This window comes from Spermophilus citellus (genome assembly GCF_964194105.1).
Source record: "Spermophilus citellus genome assembly, chromosome: 2".
Taxonomy (NCBI): domain Eukaryota; kingdom Metazoa; phylum Chordata; class Mammalia; order Rodentia; family Sciuridae; genus Spermophilus; species Spermophilus citellus.
The window spans coordinates 168,616,787-168,635,457 of NC_138183.1; the positions used below are offsets into that span (position 1 = coordinate 168,616,787).

At 35.6% G+C, this 18,671-nt stretch overlaps 1 protein-coding gene across 3 annotated transcripts in view; it reads right to left on the reverse strand.

Moving 5' to 3' along the window:
• Positions 1-2,975: 2,975 nt before the first annotated feature.
• The window catches only part of ARHGAP42 (Rho GTPase activating protein 42), a 264,319-nt gene continuing 248,623 nt past the window's right edge, over positions 2,976-18,671 (reverse strand). For 2 of the 3 annotated variants that reach the window (XM_081281041.1, XM_081281039.1), the window contains exons 22-24: positions 17,671-17,733; positions 8,980-9,059; positions 2,976-8,564 (exon numbers count right to left, since the gene is read on the reverse strand). In XM_081281041.1, coding sequence (XP_081137167.1) covers positions 8,476-8,564; positions 8,980-9,059; positions 17,671-17,733 — 232 coding nt within the window. In that variant the 3' untranslated portion in view covers positions 2,976-8,475. The remainder of the gene's footprint in view (positions 8,565-8,979; positions 9,060-17,670; positions 17,734-18,671) is intronic. The other variant, XM_081281040.1, reaches the window with a different exon arrangement.

Below are 18,671 nucleotides of genomic sequence, written 5' to 3' on the forward strand. Positions count from 1 at the left end.
ATGTGGTATTTCTATAAGTTGCCCAAAGTTGGATTAGTGAGGTTGAATTATAAGAATCATGACATATGTGTACTTTTAAATTAAATTTTGCCATTTTGGATCAAAATATTGAAAATCCAATTTATACAAAAGTCACGAATAAAGGTCCTCATTTCCCTGCAGCCTCCACAGAACTGGATGTTATTTCTATCATCTAGGTGAGAAAAATGGCATCTTATTGTATTTTAATTTGCATTTCCCTAATGGTGAGGCTAAAACCTCTTCATCTATTAATTTGCATCTCCTCTTCTTTAAACTAGTCGTTGGTGATTATTGACCATACTTCTATTACGCTAATTCTTCCTGTTATTTCATGAGTGTTTTGCATATTGAGAATATCCTCTGTCTCATGTTAACTTTTTTCCAGCCTAAAAGGTATCTTGTTCCATGATATGTTTTTCTATATAAATTTCAATTTTTTTTGTCAGCAAGACTATCCTTGTGACTTTTGTAATTACTTGCTTGAGATAGTATCCTTTACACAGCTAAACTCCTAATATTTCTTCTATTTGTATTGTTTTTGGAGAACTAATATTTTTTTATTTATTTTTACATAAAGTATGAAGAAAAGGGAATCTATTTTTTTTGCCCTTACAGCCATCAAACTTTATTAACCCCATTATTAACCCCATCAAACTTTAGTTATTAAGTTTAATAATTTCAGCTTCCTAAATTTCAGTTGTATCACATGTTGCCTTTCTGTATATGCTGGAATAAACTTTTCTTAACAGCAGTAAAGTTGTATTAAAAACTTAGGATTTGTCTTCTCAATTTTGGGCCATTTCAATTTTAACAGCACAACTCCTCTCTGACCCAAAAACTTCAACTGTAAGTTTAACATAGCTGAGGTTTTCAAATTATGACAAACAGGACACATGTCTTACACACAGAGATCATGATTTAATGGGGGGAATCAGACTAAGTATTTAAGCTATGAATAAGAGCATTATGAATTACAAATAATGGTTAAGGTGGCTCCAGCAAACTGCATCACTTTGTGGACAGTTTTTATGAGTTTTTATTTTTCTCTTTTGCCATTAACATTAGACTTTATTTGGACCTCATTGGTTTTCCATTGTCTTTTTTTTTTTTTTTTCTGGGATCCAATGCAGTCTTCCATATTCCCTTTAGTATCTTGTCTCCTGGGTCTCCTCTCATCTGAGACCGTTTCTCAGTAATTTCTTATTTTTCATGACCTTAATAATCTTGAGGAGTATTGGGCTTACATACATCCTGAAGAATGTCTTCCACCTGGATGTGTCTGATGTTTTCCTCATGATTTTGCTGGAGTTATGGGCTTAGGAAAAGAACACCACAGAGGTAAAATGCTCTTCACATGTCTTGGGCTGCAAGTCAAGGACATGTTATAACTGATGATGTTAACTTTAATCACTGGGTTCCGACAGGGCGTGTAGGTTTCTTTTCTGTGAAGTTATGATAGTTTCCCACACTCTGATATTTGAAAGTGAATTACTAAATGTAGCCCATCTATAAACAGGAGAGGCTTAAACTCTACCTTTTAGAAGGGAAAGTAACTACATTTCTAATAATCATTTGGAATATTTCTCTAAAGAAGATTTGGTTCTTCTACCGATTTATTTTATATAAGCTAAATTTATTACCATGTTTAAAAAAATATTTTTAAGTTGTTGATGGACCTATATTTTATTCATTTATTTATATACAGTGCTGAGAATTGAACCCAGTGACTCACACATGTGAGGCAAGTACTGTACCACTGAGTCACAACCCCAGCCCCTAAATTGATTACCATTTAATCAGTGTGGATTCATGGATATCTATTTTATAAGCAGGATTACAATCTAAACTTCCAATACCTTACTTATTTTGTTGCCTAAACCATTTCGGATTTGATCACTAACACCTAGTTTATTTCTAAAATATTAATCATAAGGGATTCCATTATGTCAATTTCTTCCATCCCAACACTCCTAAAAGTCAGTCAACCCGTATGATCTCTCTATATCTACTAACAGTTGTTCCAGCTTATTCATACTGTAACTGACTACTCTTTTTATCTCAACAAATCTTTTGCCATGAATTTATTACTTCTGATATTGATGAAAACGATAATCTATTTGGTCAAACCAAGTTAAATGCTCAATGACCAATTTGACAGGCTTAGTTTTGACAAGGCAATTTGCTGCACTTTAATAATCCATTTTCTACACAAAATACATGCTTTTCTTTCTTCAACATGAGAAAAGCAACATTTTTGTGAGCTGTCAAATAGTGACCAAGAAGGTCAATAAGCCAATAGATGATTACATGTTAATACTTCATTCATAGCACATAATGGTTTAGATATATGGTGTCCCCCCAAAACTCATGTATGAGTTGGAAGTGAAATGATGGGGCTATGAAAGCCTTAACCCAACCAGTGAATCAATCTCCTAATGAGGACTAACTGGGTGATAAGTGAAAGCAGGTAGAAAGTGGATCATTGGGGGCGAGCCTTTGGGGTTAATATTTTGTGGTGAGGATAGCATGTTCATTCTTTCTGCCTCCTGGTGTGATGTCTGGACCTGCTTTCCTCCACCACACCCTTCTTCCATGTTGTTCTGTCTCATCTCGAGCACTAAGGAAGAGAGCCAGCCTTCTACAGACTGAGACTTCTGAAACTCTGACCCCCAAATAAACTTCTCCTCTAATTGTTCCTATCAGGTCTTTTGGATCACAGTGGTGAAAAAGCTGACTAAAACAGCTCACTTGTAAATTTCTGCAAACATACAAATTTCAGATAAGCCTGCTTACCCGTTATTGTTGATATTCTGTTTATGGTCCATTTACCTTTCTCCTCTGTGAACACATTATTAATATCATATTTTCCTGATCTTTCATAATATTAATCTTTCAAGAAAAGGTCAACAAATTCTGCTATGATTTTCTACTTATACAAATGACAAATAACCATTTGCAGTACTAGAAATCTTATTTTAATCTTAGTATGAAGCCAAGAGCACTGTGGTCCAACACAGTGGGTCTTTAAGTACGAAGACTAAATTAAAACGTGCTTATATAGTTTATTTTTAAAGTAGTTTTAAACACAGTGTAAACATACATTACAGATATCATGACAATTTAGATTAGGAATAACATGAAGTTATTTACATGTTGGCATATGCATGTGTGTATGTATGTATGTACACAAAGTGCAGATAAATACAGAAAAACTACAAAATAAACAAAAAATTCAATATAACTTACCAACAATCATTTTCATCATATTTATTACTTAATTTGTCATGTTAATGGCTGCAAAGAAGCTCCCAGTACTGAAATACAATATCTAAATATCCAACTTTTATATAAACTATCGTACCTCAAATTTTAACAGTATATAAATAGAATTCTGAATTAAAAACCCAGGCGTCTTCCCTGCCAAACTTCCTATTTGTAAAGGTTTCTGATCAGAGTTCAAAAAGAACTTTTAAAATTCCAGCCTTCAATACGTGGTGATAACGTGGATTTTAATGTAACTCCTATGCAGGCAGTATTCTTGGGTCGGCTCTAGAGGCACCATTCTTTGCAGAAAGGAGGCGGCTGAAGATATGCTGGTGAAAGTCAAACTTGTAACATGCTGCCACATAGAAAACAAGGCATGCTTTTCACCCAAGAGTCTGAGTGGATTCAAGGCACAACTGTGTTGCTCTCAACCCTAGAAGATGTGGGAGATGGTACAAAGGGGAGAGAGCAGTCATCTAACTGAAGTGGTTTTGGCACTCTCAGCCTCCACCCCGCTCAGATACTGAAGTTCCTCAGGCTGCCCCGTACATGAGCAGCTTGAATGGAAAAGAATATTTATGCTCATAATATCTGAAAATAGTCTTTGCCTTTTGGAACTTCTCAATAAATGCACGGACTCCCTATCTCCATTTAGCACCAATACGTATTCACCCTTGACATTGGCCTCTCCCTCATGAGTGCCTAAGGTAAAGTGGTGACCTGCTGGACTCCCTCCCCACACAAACAGCTTGTAAACATTGGTCTGGGACACACTGATCTGTTTTCTGCCAATGATTTACTCTGAGTGCTGTCAACATTCCTACTTCAGATTATTAAAGCAATGGGTACAGCTGCCCTAAAATTATAAAAAATCTTATTCATGTTTATTATCCTCTAAAAGTTCACAACCATTCATAATCCTGAGTTTTCCCAAGGTTATCACCAATAGAATCTGCACATCTGTAGCAGGAAGGTAATAGAAACGATGGAAGCAGACAGTCAATGTGCTCAGGAAATTGAAACTAGCTTATAAATACCAAGTCTGTGAATCAGCAGGAGATAGGCTGACATGGATTGTTCAGAAAGACTAGCCTTGTTTCTGAATGTGTTTGGATTTCAAAAGGTAACATAAAAGTAAACGAGGCCAAATTACAGAGCAATTTTACTCTAAGTTGGAAACCTTTGCTCAAGAGCAAAATAACTTCTGGACAAGAGTCAAGCCATTGCTTTTTACCATAAGATATGATTTTGGAGTCTCACCCAGTGACTTGAGGTCATAATAATAAGTGCTGTAAGTTGCAAATGTATTATGAAACCATAGAACAAAATCTGCTCCTAAGCTGGTCTGCCTGACTTCAGCTGATAAAGTATAAATCAGGCTGGCACTCTTAGTGCTAATTAAGGTATTATCAATATATTGTTGGGCTATTATGGGTTGAGTATCCCTAATCCAAAATCTGATACTGAAAAAAAAAAACCCATGTATTTATTTATTTATTTTTATGTGGTGCTGAAGATCAAAGCCAGTGCCTCACATGTGTTAGACAAGAACTCTACCACTGAGCCACAACTCCAGCCTCCCAAAATCTGAGACTTTCTGAGAAATTATATGACTCCAGCAATGGAAGATCCCACACCATGAAACTATTTTATGCACAAAGTTGTTAAATATCAGATAAATTAACTTCAGGCTAGGTTTATAAGGTTTATTGTGGAACAAAAATGAATGTCATGTCTCACCTCCATAATGTTTGTGTGTATATGATATCTTGTATATATGTAAGTATTGCAAAAATATTGAAAAAAAATCCACAATATTTCTTGTTGAAAGCATTTTGGATAAAGGTACTCAACCTGTGTTAAAAACTCAAGTTGCCTAAGGTGAGGGTCTGAGGAACTCTTCTAAGGCAACATCCATGTGAATGACACACAATACTTTCCACACAGACCTGAAGAATGATGCTGAGAGTAAGAAGACTGGCAGATGTCAGTTTCACACGATTATAGTAAAAGACTTGTTTTCTTCACAACATAGTAGATTTTTAGAAGGCATGTCACAATATGTAACTAATTATCACAAATAAGACTCATGTATCTTTATTTTTTTTTCTATTTGGAAATCAGATAGCTTGGGGTTATGGAAAATAGAAGGTACATTTTTTTTTTCTCTCCATCATTCCTCAAAGAACCAGCAAATGAGCCATGGTTGAGAAACCAGGTTATGCTTATACACATACACAGCACAGAGAACCAACATAACAGACAAGTGAAACTACTTACATCACACAAAAATGATTCCCCCTCATACTTCATGGACATTACAGGAATATAAAGATTATTATTCACTTTTCATATATTCACACATAATACAGAAAAATCCTTCAGTTGAATGACTAGTTTCTATAAACTAAACTTAGAGTAATGGCATAACAAAAGTCGCCTGTGAAATGCATATTCTGTACTCAAGGATATTTTCACATAACATACAGGATGATTAATTTAGACCCTCAATCTTATCCACATACTGATAGTATTGAAAGAAGTGGTTTGGGAGCACATGCCATTGTGTTTCAAAGATTTGACTCTGGCAATTCTAACGAATCTTCAACTTCCAACACCATTATAATTCAGACTGTGATGCTGTTTCCATGAGTGCTGTTATTTACTTTTTTGACTAATATTCCACATGTATTAGAGAACCTGTTCTTGGTGCTCAAAAACACCTTTTCACAGGAAACTTAACTTCAAGGGGAAAAGCAGTCTTAGCCTCTCTCTAGTATATGGCCACGACTTGCTTCTACATGTAATCAATAGGAAGAAAAATGAACCATTCCTACAAATCTAAAAAGTCAAAACTTCAAACAAAAGTACATGAACCAGCATGTAGTTTATTTCAGGAAAGAGACCATATGTTATGCTACAGTATAGGTCTCTCCATTAGAAAGGAGAGCCAGATGTCATACGCACATCCTGTGCAGTTAATTCCTTACTGAACATCAGTGGAATTAGTTTACAGACAACTCAGAAGCAGGGACACCCTGTGTTAAAAATAAAATGTTGAAATAAAGAGTTGAAATTTCTTTATACAGCAGCAAGTGAGATAAGATTCTGATCTTTTAGAGTCAAGTTGGTCTTAGAAAGAAAATTAATTTGCTTTGAGAGGTCCTAATCTAGCCAGATGCCAGATAATGGTAAGGGTGCTTAAATTGAAGGGGGCCAAATAGACCAGGGGACTGGTACATTGCAAAGACTACCTTCTGTTCCAGCAGAGGGCAATTACAGTACCAGTAACACTGTTACTACTACTGAGAGTCACTTGACCAAGAAGTTCCAGCAATACCTCATTGTAGTGCAGAGATAAACAGCAGGAGGAAAAAGAAAAGGACAAACTCACCAGATTTTCACAAACCATTACTGATTTTTGTAACAGTGGAATATTTTTTTCATTCATTTATTTCAATCCACTGATATTTTTCCTGGCTGTGACTGTCTCTCTACGATTACCCTCTTTACTATTTAATTATAATTCATTATTTTTACTTTTAAAAGCATAAATGCTCTGAGGCACAGTTGTGTGCATCTTTATTAGCTCTAGAATATTAACTTAAAAGTAGGTGGAACTGATATTATAATATGTAAAAGGTTTTACACAGTAAATACCTGAGTGTTTCTAAAGTGGGGGAAACTGAAGTAACCAATAAGATGTCAAAGCCAAGCACAGCAGGGCTGTGGTAGCTGGTGGCAGGCAACCAGCTTTTTGGAATCTCATGAAGAGAAGTTCTTTACCATAGATATTCATAGAAATAATATATTAGAATTATTAAAATAGGATTAATAGAAAATGGTTGATACATAACCAGTTGATGATATGCATAATTTGATAGTAAATACCTATTTCTATGCTCTATAAATGCAGTGAAATTCCTAGTAATCTGAATGCCATAATAGGAAATCATGTATAGATTTTTTGTTCAAGATGATGGCATAATTTCAAACTTTGTTGCTTAATATAATTTAAGAATCCTATACATTTGTATTTATTTTGTTTCAGTAACATATATACTTTAGAAGCCAAACAGCTTCCCCGTTATTGTTTTCAAGAACACGAAAACACACCTCATAAGCCAAAGCTGGATGTTATCAAAATACTTTGACACTACAGTGTCACAAGTGGAATTTCAGTTGCATGCCTATGAGCTGCACTTATATAATTTCCTCATTGTTGTAATTATTCTCTTGTGATACCATTAAAATGTTACTGGTAGAGGATATGTGCATATGATTTTTTAGTATTTATGTTTTAATGTAAAATTTTGTAAAAATCCAGAAATTATGAAGATAGTTTTACACATCCTCTAAAATAAGGGTCAGTAAATTATGACCCACAAGTGAAATCTAGCCCACCACAAAAATGTTAACTATCAGGCCTTTATAGAAATAGTTGCTGGGCTTGGGATGTGGCTCAGTGATAATTCTTGTAGAGCATGTGTGAGGCTCTGGGTTTGAAACAGCTTGCTGATCCCTGCTCTAAATTCATGAAAGTTGTCTGGAATTCTGAGTGGATTGTTTACAGAATCAGTGTATGACATAATTTGACCTTTTTTTTAAACAGACATTATATACATCATTGCTTTTGAATTATTACTATCTATTTGGAAAACAAATACAATAATGTTAGAACAAAGACTTATATTTCCTTGAAATGTTTAGGACCAGCAAAACAATCATATATAAAAGCAGTATAATTTTTAAGAAAAAAAATGAACAATTTAAATTACACTTTAAAGTATTGATATCAAAGTTCCTCAGAGAATGCCAGGCAGTAAAGGACAAGTCTTAAAATCCATATAGCAGATTTCTGGTTTCCAAATTTTTGGGAATATAGTATCGAACACAATATTTGAGATTCTATAGGTGCTATGGAGGAGGCATTGTGGAGAACTATTTTTACCATAAAAAAGCAAGGTTTTTTTAAGATAAGAAACCAGCCAAAAAAGAATGACCACAATTTAAACATTTTTTTTCTTTTTCCATTAATAGGGAGCTACATAGTCCGCTGGTGAAGAACTTGATAGAAATTGACTGTTTTTATTTAGTGGGCTATCCCCATATCTGTGTCAGATAAAAATCATAGCACTTATTATTTGTTACCATGGATACCATGAAGATACTGCCATCCACTAAATAGTATTAGAGGAAGACAACATAATTTTCTGGAACTAGTCCTGTTTTGCCTTCATATGTTGCCTTTAACCATCCTGGTTCCACTGATGGGTACACTGGCAAAATAAAGATAAAAATACATGTCACTCAATCAACATTAGCTTCAAATAATTATATAAACACAAATCCACGTCAGATTGTATGCATAAATTCACAAACAAATCAGTGTTACGATCCCTTTAATGTTGAAATGCTCTTTGTTTTCACATAGACAATCTGCATATGTTTGTGTATGTACTCATGGTGGGTATGTTTCTTTCACCTCTGTACAAGTAGGCACAGACACAGGTGTGTGTACACATATTCCTGCAGGGGAGGAAGTTGGGATCTAGATCTCATAACTCATTCAGGTTATGAGAGGCAGGGGCTGGAACAGAACCCGGGGTGCCTGGCTTCTACTTCAGACTCTTACTGCCGCACTATTTCTTTGCCCTTCTATGATACACTAGTGAAGGGTACGGATGTACTCACCATTAGAAAATATTGCTCCCTGTGGGAAGGACAGCTCATGGCTGTGCTCTGCTTTACAGGAATACATGGCTTTGGCTTGGCTGAAAGATCAAGACAATTTATAAATAAACACAACACTCAATTTGAATACCTCTATACTTAAAACTATCTGAAAGAGTGCCATTAATTCCAGTGATAACTGGAATATAATACATACAAAGAAAATGCACATGTAATTCTACATCTATGTACTTTCCACAAACCAAACACAGTCATGTAACTAGATCAAGAAATTGAGCAAGTACTAGCACCCAAAGCCCTTGTATTTCCAGGCAATGCCCCTCTACGGGAACCACATAGTTTATACCAAACAATGTAAGCTGGTTTTAAAGAATGTGTATTTAATTGTCAGGAAACTACTGAACAGGCTGTTTTTCAAGCTATACAGGAACCAAGGTTCATGGGTACCCTACCAATTTTTTTTTCAACTTTAATTTTCAGAAAAACTGAGGTGGTATCTAAAAGTTAAAAGGTCTAGAAGATATGATAAATAAGTTGAGTGGGTATGATATAAGAAGGACAATTGGATAAGCTAATGAAAATGGTAAACAATTTTGGCCTCAGTGTCTGGGAGTCGGTGGGGATGGGTGAAGGCTTTGCAAACTAGAGATGCTTATTACCTATAAAGGGAAGTTGACACATAGCTTCTTATACTCATTTCTATATATGAATTCGTGATCAATGTAGCCAGTTACTCTAGCTTTTAAAGAGAAACCAGAATCACAGGGGTTTTTGTGGGATCTGACTTTAAAATATTGGAGCCAACACTACAAAGCCATCATCTGAGGCTGCTAACCACGTAACCGGGCAAGTCCTCTTTACTCTACAACACTGAATGGCCTCAGAAGGACTTGCAGCTTCCCTAAGTCTTCCACAGGGTCTAAGCCAATGACATCTCTGGTCTGGTTGACTGAGTGACTTTCTAAACATCCTAAAAACTCTAGGCTTCCCCTTCTGCTCTCTGACAGTCTACCATCTACAGAGCAACCAGAAGGCAGTGTTGAAGCAGTCCATTAGATCACGTTACTTCCTGACAGCAACCCTTCAACAGTCTCCTGACCTGGTCTAGAAACCATACCCCTCCACGTGTTAGTTTGTTTGTCTCTCCTGTCTCTTTTCATACCTGCCTCAGATCACTCATGATACTCCAGTCATATGGGCCCTTTTTCTCTCCCTCAAATATGCCAAAGTCATAATGGTTCCTGTGAGATGTTTTCTTCTTGATCTTAACCTGGCTGTGCACGTCATATTTACTTGAATTTTCAAGAGCTTTGCTGTAGGTCAGGCTTTCCCTGAACATGAACTCCAAAATAGCCATTCATGCAACTATCATATTCTCCTGCTCCAAATCTGTGCAGTATTGATATGTGGTATTCTGTTGTTTCAATTGATATTTTTGTTATTTTCTCCCTTAACTGGAATGTAACCTCCATGGATGATTCTTTTTTTTTTAAATATTTTTTAGTTGTCAATGGGCCTTTATTTAATTTATTTATATGTGATGCTGAGGATCGAACCCAGTGCCTCACACATGCTAGGCAAGTGTTCCACCACTAAGCCACAACCCCAGCATCCCCATGGATGATTCTTGATGCTCAGTAGCAACTCAGTAATTATTTGCTAAATGGTAAGTCAAAAAAAAAAAAAAAAAAAGGGAAAGAGTTGGGCTCATTGTCTATGTGATGGGTCCTTTTAAAGACATAGGGAGCCTTGTCTGTTCTCCCTGAGGTTCCAGCACTCCACCTGCCAAAAAACATCAGCTGTACTTGCCATCTTCCCCAAATCAATAGCATTACCTTATAACTGCATTTCCCCATTGGAACTAGACCTTGGGTCTATCTAGACACTTGTCGAATGAGGGTTGGCCATTTTAACTCCAGTACCCAAAAAGTATCTGAAAATTGAAAAATTATGGAGGAAAGTTCGAGTTCCACCTACAGAGTCTCTTTTCTTTGAGGCAAGGAGACTTAGGCTGAGGTGGTATGTTCAAACATTTTGCTGGGGGACAGGTTTATTAATGACCACTGGCCAAGACAGACTAACTTGTCAGTGAAATATTGTCTAAAGTAGAAATGAGGAAGTGGAGACACCCAGGGAAAACCAAGACTTTATACTGAAAAACAAAACAACACAAAAATCTCTATGTGTGTGTGTTTGTGAATGTGTTGATTACAGATAGGTGAGAAGTGGAGAAAAGGGTGCTATCAAGTTCTGAAGATTTCTAAGATTTAGATTTTGGTAATCTTAAATAGAATTATCAGTTTTTCCTATAAATCTGGCTACTTGTAACTATTTGAGTTAATCAGAATACAATTGAGAATTGCAGAACCATTTCCCTAAAAAATATGTAAATATTTTTTTAAAAACTCACATTTTCTAACATGAACAATTCCCTCCGGTAATACTGCCTTATTTCTTTGAATGATTTTGATAAATTACTTAGAAATCTACACAGAAACAATTTTCAAATTTGTACAAATTACTGTAATCATATTTACAATAATGTAATTTTTAAAAGTACGTTTTAAAATGCAACCAAATTATTTTTGTTAGTATTTCAGACACAAATATTCTCTTTGTAGTATTTTACGGCCTGTGTGGGGGAGGGGAGATGCACACACACTAATATTATTTTAAAGAAACCAGGTATTTTTAAATGTGTCAAAAATACAAAGCACAAAATACTAGTATGACTTTTCAATTATTTGTGCACATAACTAGACAGATTTTCTTCTGCAGAGAGCTCTGTTCACCTAGCAGAGAGCTTTGATGATTTCATGTGGACTTCTGTGCCAGTGAAGTTTCCTCTCCAGGTGCTAATGCTTCCTCTCACTGTCTTGTGTATTGAAGAGGATGTGAAAATAACACTGTCACTTCTTGTGTATCTTCAGAAGATTCTAATACCCCTTTGAAAAGTATTTTGAAAATCCTGCTTCTTACCACACAGAAGAGTAAGGTAATGACACCTATGGTCCTTAAAGCCATTTCTTCCCTTTTCATCAGGGAAAAATGGCTCACAGTCTTATTCCTAACTCTAAATGCCATGTAATGCTGATCAGTCAGTATGCAAAATTTGCCTGTCTTATCTTAAAGAGAGAAGAAATAAAAAACTCAGTAAAATCCATATGATGTTTCCTAGGGCTATTAAACAATAATAAACACACATGCACACTTTGTATACTGCTGGGAAGTAAGTGCACATAGATAGAGGTAGAAAGAGGCCAAAAGAGTACCATATATAAAAGCTAAAAGTAAAAAAAAAAAAAAAAAATCTCAACAATCTAAGTGTTCATCAGTACAGGACTTAATGAACAAAGCAGAGTACACCAGTTCAATTAAAAATTAGGCAGCAATACAAATAATGCTAGTGAAGAACTCGGGCTATGCAAAAAGCATGTGAAGCAAAAATTTTGCTATATTTGTCTTTGGCAAGTTCCCTAAACTGCCCAGACAGTTTGCAAATAAACAATGCATTTACTTAAATTTAAATACATGTTCTTTTATACTTTTATAGTTTGTTTTCCCACCCTCCACTCCCCACCCTCCCACCCCCCTCAAAAAAAAAAATTGGCTGGTTCTGGCTTGAAAATGAGTACTCAATGATTTAAAAAAAAAAAAAAAAACAACAACTTCCATATACATGTGCAAAGTTAATCTGCTTATGTCAAAGGCAGATATACTGCCATTCAAAATTGAGAATGAAGTTAAAGAATGAGTACTAAAGGTTTTTTTAATGTTAAAAATATATATTTTATCCATTCATTCAAAAACTTTGCTGATCCATCTATTTTGTGTTCGGTATTATGATGGACCAATAATGAATAACAACTCCATAGATCCTTTTCCTGTGTTGTGTTTTTTCTTTTTACATTTCTGAGATATTTTATTAGTGATAATAATTCTACACAATAGTATAATTCATTGCTACATATTTGTATATGCACACAATACGACAATAGTAACCCTCTTTCTTCTCCACTCCCTGTGTTTCTGTGTGTTTAGCACAGAATAGTTCTCAAACTGTACTTAGGAAACTCTCAGAGGGATGGAGAACAGATGGGACCCTAAAACAACACTGCTCAAATAGCAATGAAATGTGTGTGAGAATCCATTTATTTTATATGTCAGGTATTAAAGATATCTGCAAAAAATGTAAAATAATGCAACCCTTTTTATTTTGGAAAATGTTATATTGGTAAAAATTATGTAATTTGTGCTAATATACAATGAGTTTATATTCATTTTAATAATTAAATATTTTAAAACTTCTCAGTTTAAATTTCTTTCTTTCTTTTTTTCTGATACTGGAGATTGAACCCAGGGATGCTTAACCACTGAGCCACATCCCCAGACTTTTTTATTTTTTATTTGGAGACAGGGTCTTGCTGAGTTGCTTTGGGCTTCACTAAGTTGCTGAGGCTGGCTTTGAACTCATGATCTGCCCATCTCAGCCTCCGGAGCCACTAGGATTACAGGCTTGTGCTACGGGGTGCCCAACTCTCAGCTTTAATTTCTAAGACAGCAAACAGCGATAGATATAACCCACATAAATTAAAGTTCTCTTGTGATCTTTAATGATTTAAGCTTCTAAAGGTGTTCTAAGAACAAAAGTTTGAGAAACACTATCGTAAGCGATATGCAACAAAGCTGAACAGTAGTTATCTTCAGGTGATGAAATCAGCAGTGGCGTTTATTTACTTTTTTTAGCTTATTATTATTATTCTCCCCACATCCTAAAAGATGACAAATTTAATTACTTTCAAAATTCCTGTCCTTTCCCCTCTTTACAAATGCCTTGGGTTTTCTGCTTGTGCGTCTTTCATGTGTCACTGTTCCACACCAGTGACAGTAACTCAGTCTCACTGGATAGGACTTTGTTGGACTTTGTTTTCTGTGCTTTGTAAATATAAACAAAATATTGGTATTTTAGATTATGATACCTAAAATATTTGGTGGTTTATAATAAGGCATTTAATTCATATCATTCTCAAGTGCTTATTTCTCAATTCAACCATTAGAAGATATCTGTGTAGTCTGCCTGCATATAGGACTTCAAAATGGACCTGGACCTCCCCTCTGAACATAACTGGTTGAAACCAAAGTGACGCATTTCACAGGACAATTTTCTACATGTCTTTAAAAGGGTGAGCCTAGTAGCACTGTCCCTTGAAGGTGTTTTATAGAAACAACTATAAATAAGCGGTGTCTGCTTAGGGACATTTTTCTCTATTCTACTGGTTCTCAAATGTTCATGTATATTAATAATCACTTGGGAAAGCAGACCAAAATTAGGAATCCATAGGCCTCAGTCTCAGATGTTCCCGTTTATGGGCTCTGTGGTGAAACTCCGTAGTTCACTGTCACTGATCTTGTAGGGTGGACACCCCACTCCAAAAATCTCCAATGATGTCTCAGAGGCTAACAACAGTGTCCTCTCCTGACTGCCTACGCTTTTCAGCAGCTTCTACTTGTGGCCATGCCTTCTCCTAACCACTGCTTTCATTCTTTTCCTAATACTTATATGAAATCATTCCTAAAAGACCAGGGCTGGGCCATTTTCCTTTCTTACTCAATAAATCTCACTACCGGGGACACTCACCTTCCCCCATGCAAAATAACTGCAGTGCAGAAGTTTCTCAAATGGCATCACACTCCATGCTCTCTCTGGTTCCAGCTGCACATCTCTAATGGCCTCACTTGTTCTTCAGGCTCCACCACTCTGGCCAAAACTCTTCCTTCCCCATCACACCCACAAGCTAAGATCAGAAGCTACACTACCATTCTTTCTGATGCTTCGCCTCAGAAACTTGGGAGTCTTTTGTACCTGTCTCTTACTCCCAGTATCAAAGTGGTTGCCAATTCATGATCCTATTCATACAAAATAAATAAGCAAATAAATAAAAATTAAGAAAACCCAACCAAACAAAAGACAAACCTGGCAGCTTTTCATGTTTTTGTACTCGTCCAATTAGGTACTTCTAAATTTCACCAATTCCATCCAAATTATTGACTATTCTCTCCATATCCTTCTGAAAAAGCTACTTGAATAATCTGTGCAAGTCCATTACTGATCTAATCACCCATGTGCTGGATGATAGAGTGATTCCCAAAAGTTTCCTGTTGCTCGAGGTCATCCACTAAAAGCAGTGAATGGGTCTCTTCCCCAAATATGGGTAAATGTTCCTGCTGCTTCTATGATTACATCATCCTTCAAGGTCCAATTCAAGGGTAACCCTGAGCTTCCCAGACAGAACATGAGATAGGCGAGATAGGCAGTATAGGAGGTTAACACTAGGAAACGTCCTCAAGTTCTGCATTATGCAATTATATTTTAAGGCACAAAAAATGTTCATGTACATTAAGAATAATGACCTCTTATGACTCTTATATATACTCAAATCAAGTGACTCTTATCTATACTCAAATGGCATTAATACACTAATTTGAGTTCTGAATGTCTTAGGCAAGCAATTCCAACTATAATTATAACAACAATAATAGTTATGAATGTAGATAGCATCTATAGAGTACATACCATATATTTCAAATATGTTGTTGTACATGTTTACAACAATGTACAAAGTTCAGAATTATGATTTCATTTTATAAAGAAAACAGATTACCAAAATGTATAACTCCAAGGTTATAAAATCAGGAAATTGCTAGACCCCAAAATTTCAAGGAGGTTCTCTCTGAACCTACAATTCATTCAGTTCCCCTGTGTGTCTGAGGGAGAAATAATAATGTGTCCACAGTTCTGCGAACTGGCTAATAAAGGAAGACCAAACTGAATGTATTATAGAGTGAGGTCTAAGTTTATGCTGTTGCCTATTGAAAGTGATTTGAAATATTTAAAATGTAGAAGCATATAAGAAATGGGTTAAGGTGATTATCAAACATCTGAGTTCTGAGTATACCTTAAGTAATGACAGCTTTCTAATTTATTTCATTATCAGCTTATTTTCTTAAAGCTCTGTGGGATTACCTTTTTTGATTATAGTACAATTGGTCCTCTGCATCTATCTGCAGGTTACTCATCCACAGATTCAACCAACCAGGTTGAAATAACTGGTAAAAAATGTATCTGTACTGAAAATGTACAGACTTTTTCTTCTTTTTATTATTCCCTAAACAGTAGAGTCATAACAACTATCTACAGAGCATTCATACTATATCAGATACTATAAATAATCTAGAGATTTTTAAGTATACGAGATGATGTAAATAGGCTATTCGTGAATACTTCATATTTAATATAAATGACTTGAGTGTCTATGGATTTTGGAATCATGGGGTGGGGGGATCTGGGAACTAATTCCCTTGAATACTAAGAGAGGGCTCTGTTTAGAGCTTCCTAATAAAAGGGCTCCATCTAGTGGAGCAATTCAACCATCTGGCAGGACAGTGTCAAGATTAAATCCTGCACACTAAGGGCTAAAACTGACAATCTCAGAGAAATGATATTTGTGCTGACCTGCAACAGCTTGCTTTTCATCACATCCTGGTAAAAAGGAAGAAGATAAACATGTTGTTCACATGTAAAGTACATGAAAATGCTCTGGGTTGGCTATGTGAATGCAAGGAGCCACTGACCATGCACTAGTAAGATACCAAAGTGATTCTACTCCGTAGAATTAAAAAAAAAGAAGAAAAACCAAAAAATCCAAAAACTAATATGTGAAGGCCCTGTTCAGCTTTCTATAAAACTAAAAAGAATGTGAGGGTCACTGTTATCCTTAATAATTAGCCCATACCCTGTACTGTGTTAGTATTTAATAAATGCTTGCTGAAAAAGTCCATATATTTTTATAAGATAGATAAAAATTTCTTTGGTTGACTTTTATAAGAAATAGCTGATTATCTGACTCCTTTACTCCAGAGCTTCAATTACCAGATGTGGAAAGCTGAAAAGTTTCTTAGTACAACCACACGAAAAAATCAAGTTTGCTCTTCAAGTTCTGTTATTTACATGCTCTTTCAACAACCTATAAAAATAAAATATTAGAAAACCCCCAGCTTTATGAAATGTCATTATTCAAATTAAAAACCAAAGCCCACTATAGATTAGAAGAATCCATTAGGAAAGGAAGAAGAAAGCAGGATCTTGAAAAGTGAGCACATTAATAGCAGCAAGATGTAACAACTCATTTCCTTTTAACAATGAAGTGGAAAGTAAAGTCTAGAAACAGAATGAAGTTCTGCACTCAGAAACCAAAGGCGCCTGGGGCAATTAGCTCTACAATACCTCAGCAGTCCTTAAGAATAACCATATTTCCCAATGGATGTCCATGAAGATTCCTCCAGAGAAACTTTTATAACTTTTAAAAGCTAAGGATGTGCTTCTGAAAATAGTCCCCCAAATGAATGTAATCAAGCATGTATAAAGACTTATGGCAATTTTTGTCTTTTAGGAAATCTGTTTAGAATTCTTTCACAGAGACTTTAGCAAATGAGTCATCACTGTAACAATAGGAGACCCTAAAAGCTATCTGCACACAGGGTCTCCTGGTAAAGGGCCAGTACACATGGATGTGGCCACCTGCAAAGCTCAGGGCAGAGCTGTAACAGACAATGTGTCCCATCAACACATGACAACAATGTCACCACCAGTTTAATATTTTTTTAATGTGTTCATAGTTTTTGAGAACTTACCGCCCAGAAGAAACTGGCTTAAGTGAACCAACACTTTCAAACAGCTGGGCCTTTGCTGCCACTCTGAAAAACAATTTTAAAATGTACGTTTCATAAAGTCAATGAGAAAATCATTCTGCTCAATGTGAACTCAAGGTTATCAATTAAACAAAATAACAATTAAAAAAAAGACTAATTGACAAAAGACTAATTCACAAAACTGAAACCAGATTTTGATTGTTTTGTTTTAATGTGAAAAATATTTTTAGCTCTACCCTCCAGCTCACAGAGTATCAGACAATAATAAACCTATAGCTACCTCCCATGGGGCTTGTACTGTTCTTATCCTTTTTACCTCAGAAAACTGAGGGAACAGTAAAAGGACCATTTTCTTCTCACTCTGCTCCCCTCAGGCAGCATGTTATTGACTCCTATGGAGCCACAAGGAAAGAATCAAAGAATGAAATCAACAGGACATGAGAGGAACTACTGTTCATTCTGAGAGCTAAGAAAAAACAATACTGATTTCATGTGTTTTTTATATGGGAACATATTTCTTACAAAGTGGAAAGGATAAACCTGGAAAATACTTTCAATGAATATATCTGTGGACTCAAACCTCGTTTTGAATCCTGAGGTGTGTGGGAGAGGACAGCTCCTACCTGAAGAGGTGAGGCTACTAGAGATAGAACAAGATCAGGGCACTCGATGATCCACTCTGCATTTACCAGAATACAACACTGAATTTCTTAAATGACATTCTAAACTTGATTTTTAAATCTCTATTATTGCTTTAATTGACAAACTCTTCTCACAGAGTCAAGCCATCTGATAATCTCAAGGCTGACTTATACTAATACCGAACACACACTCATTTAAATTTCTACATTAACTAAATCAGTAAAATCATAAGATAGTTACTCTTGTCTTTCCTTACAAAGAATGGAGTGTATACTCTCTCATCTTATTGGACAGACTGGCTTAAAATTTAATTTCCTTTAATGGTTAGAACTATACATACT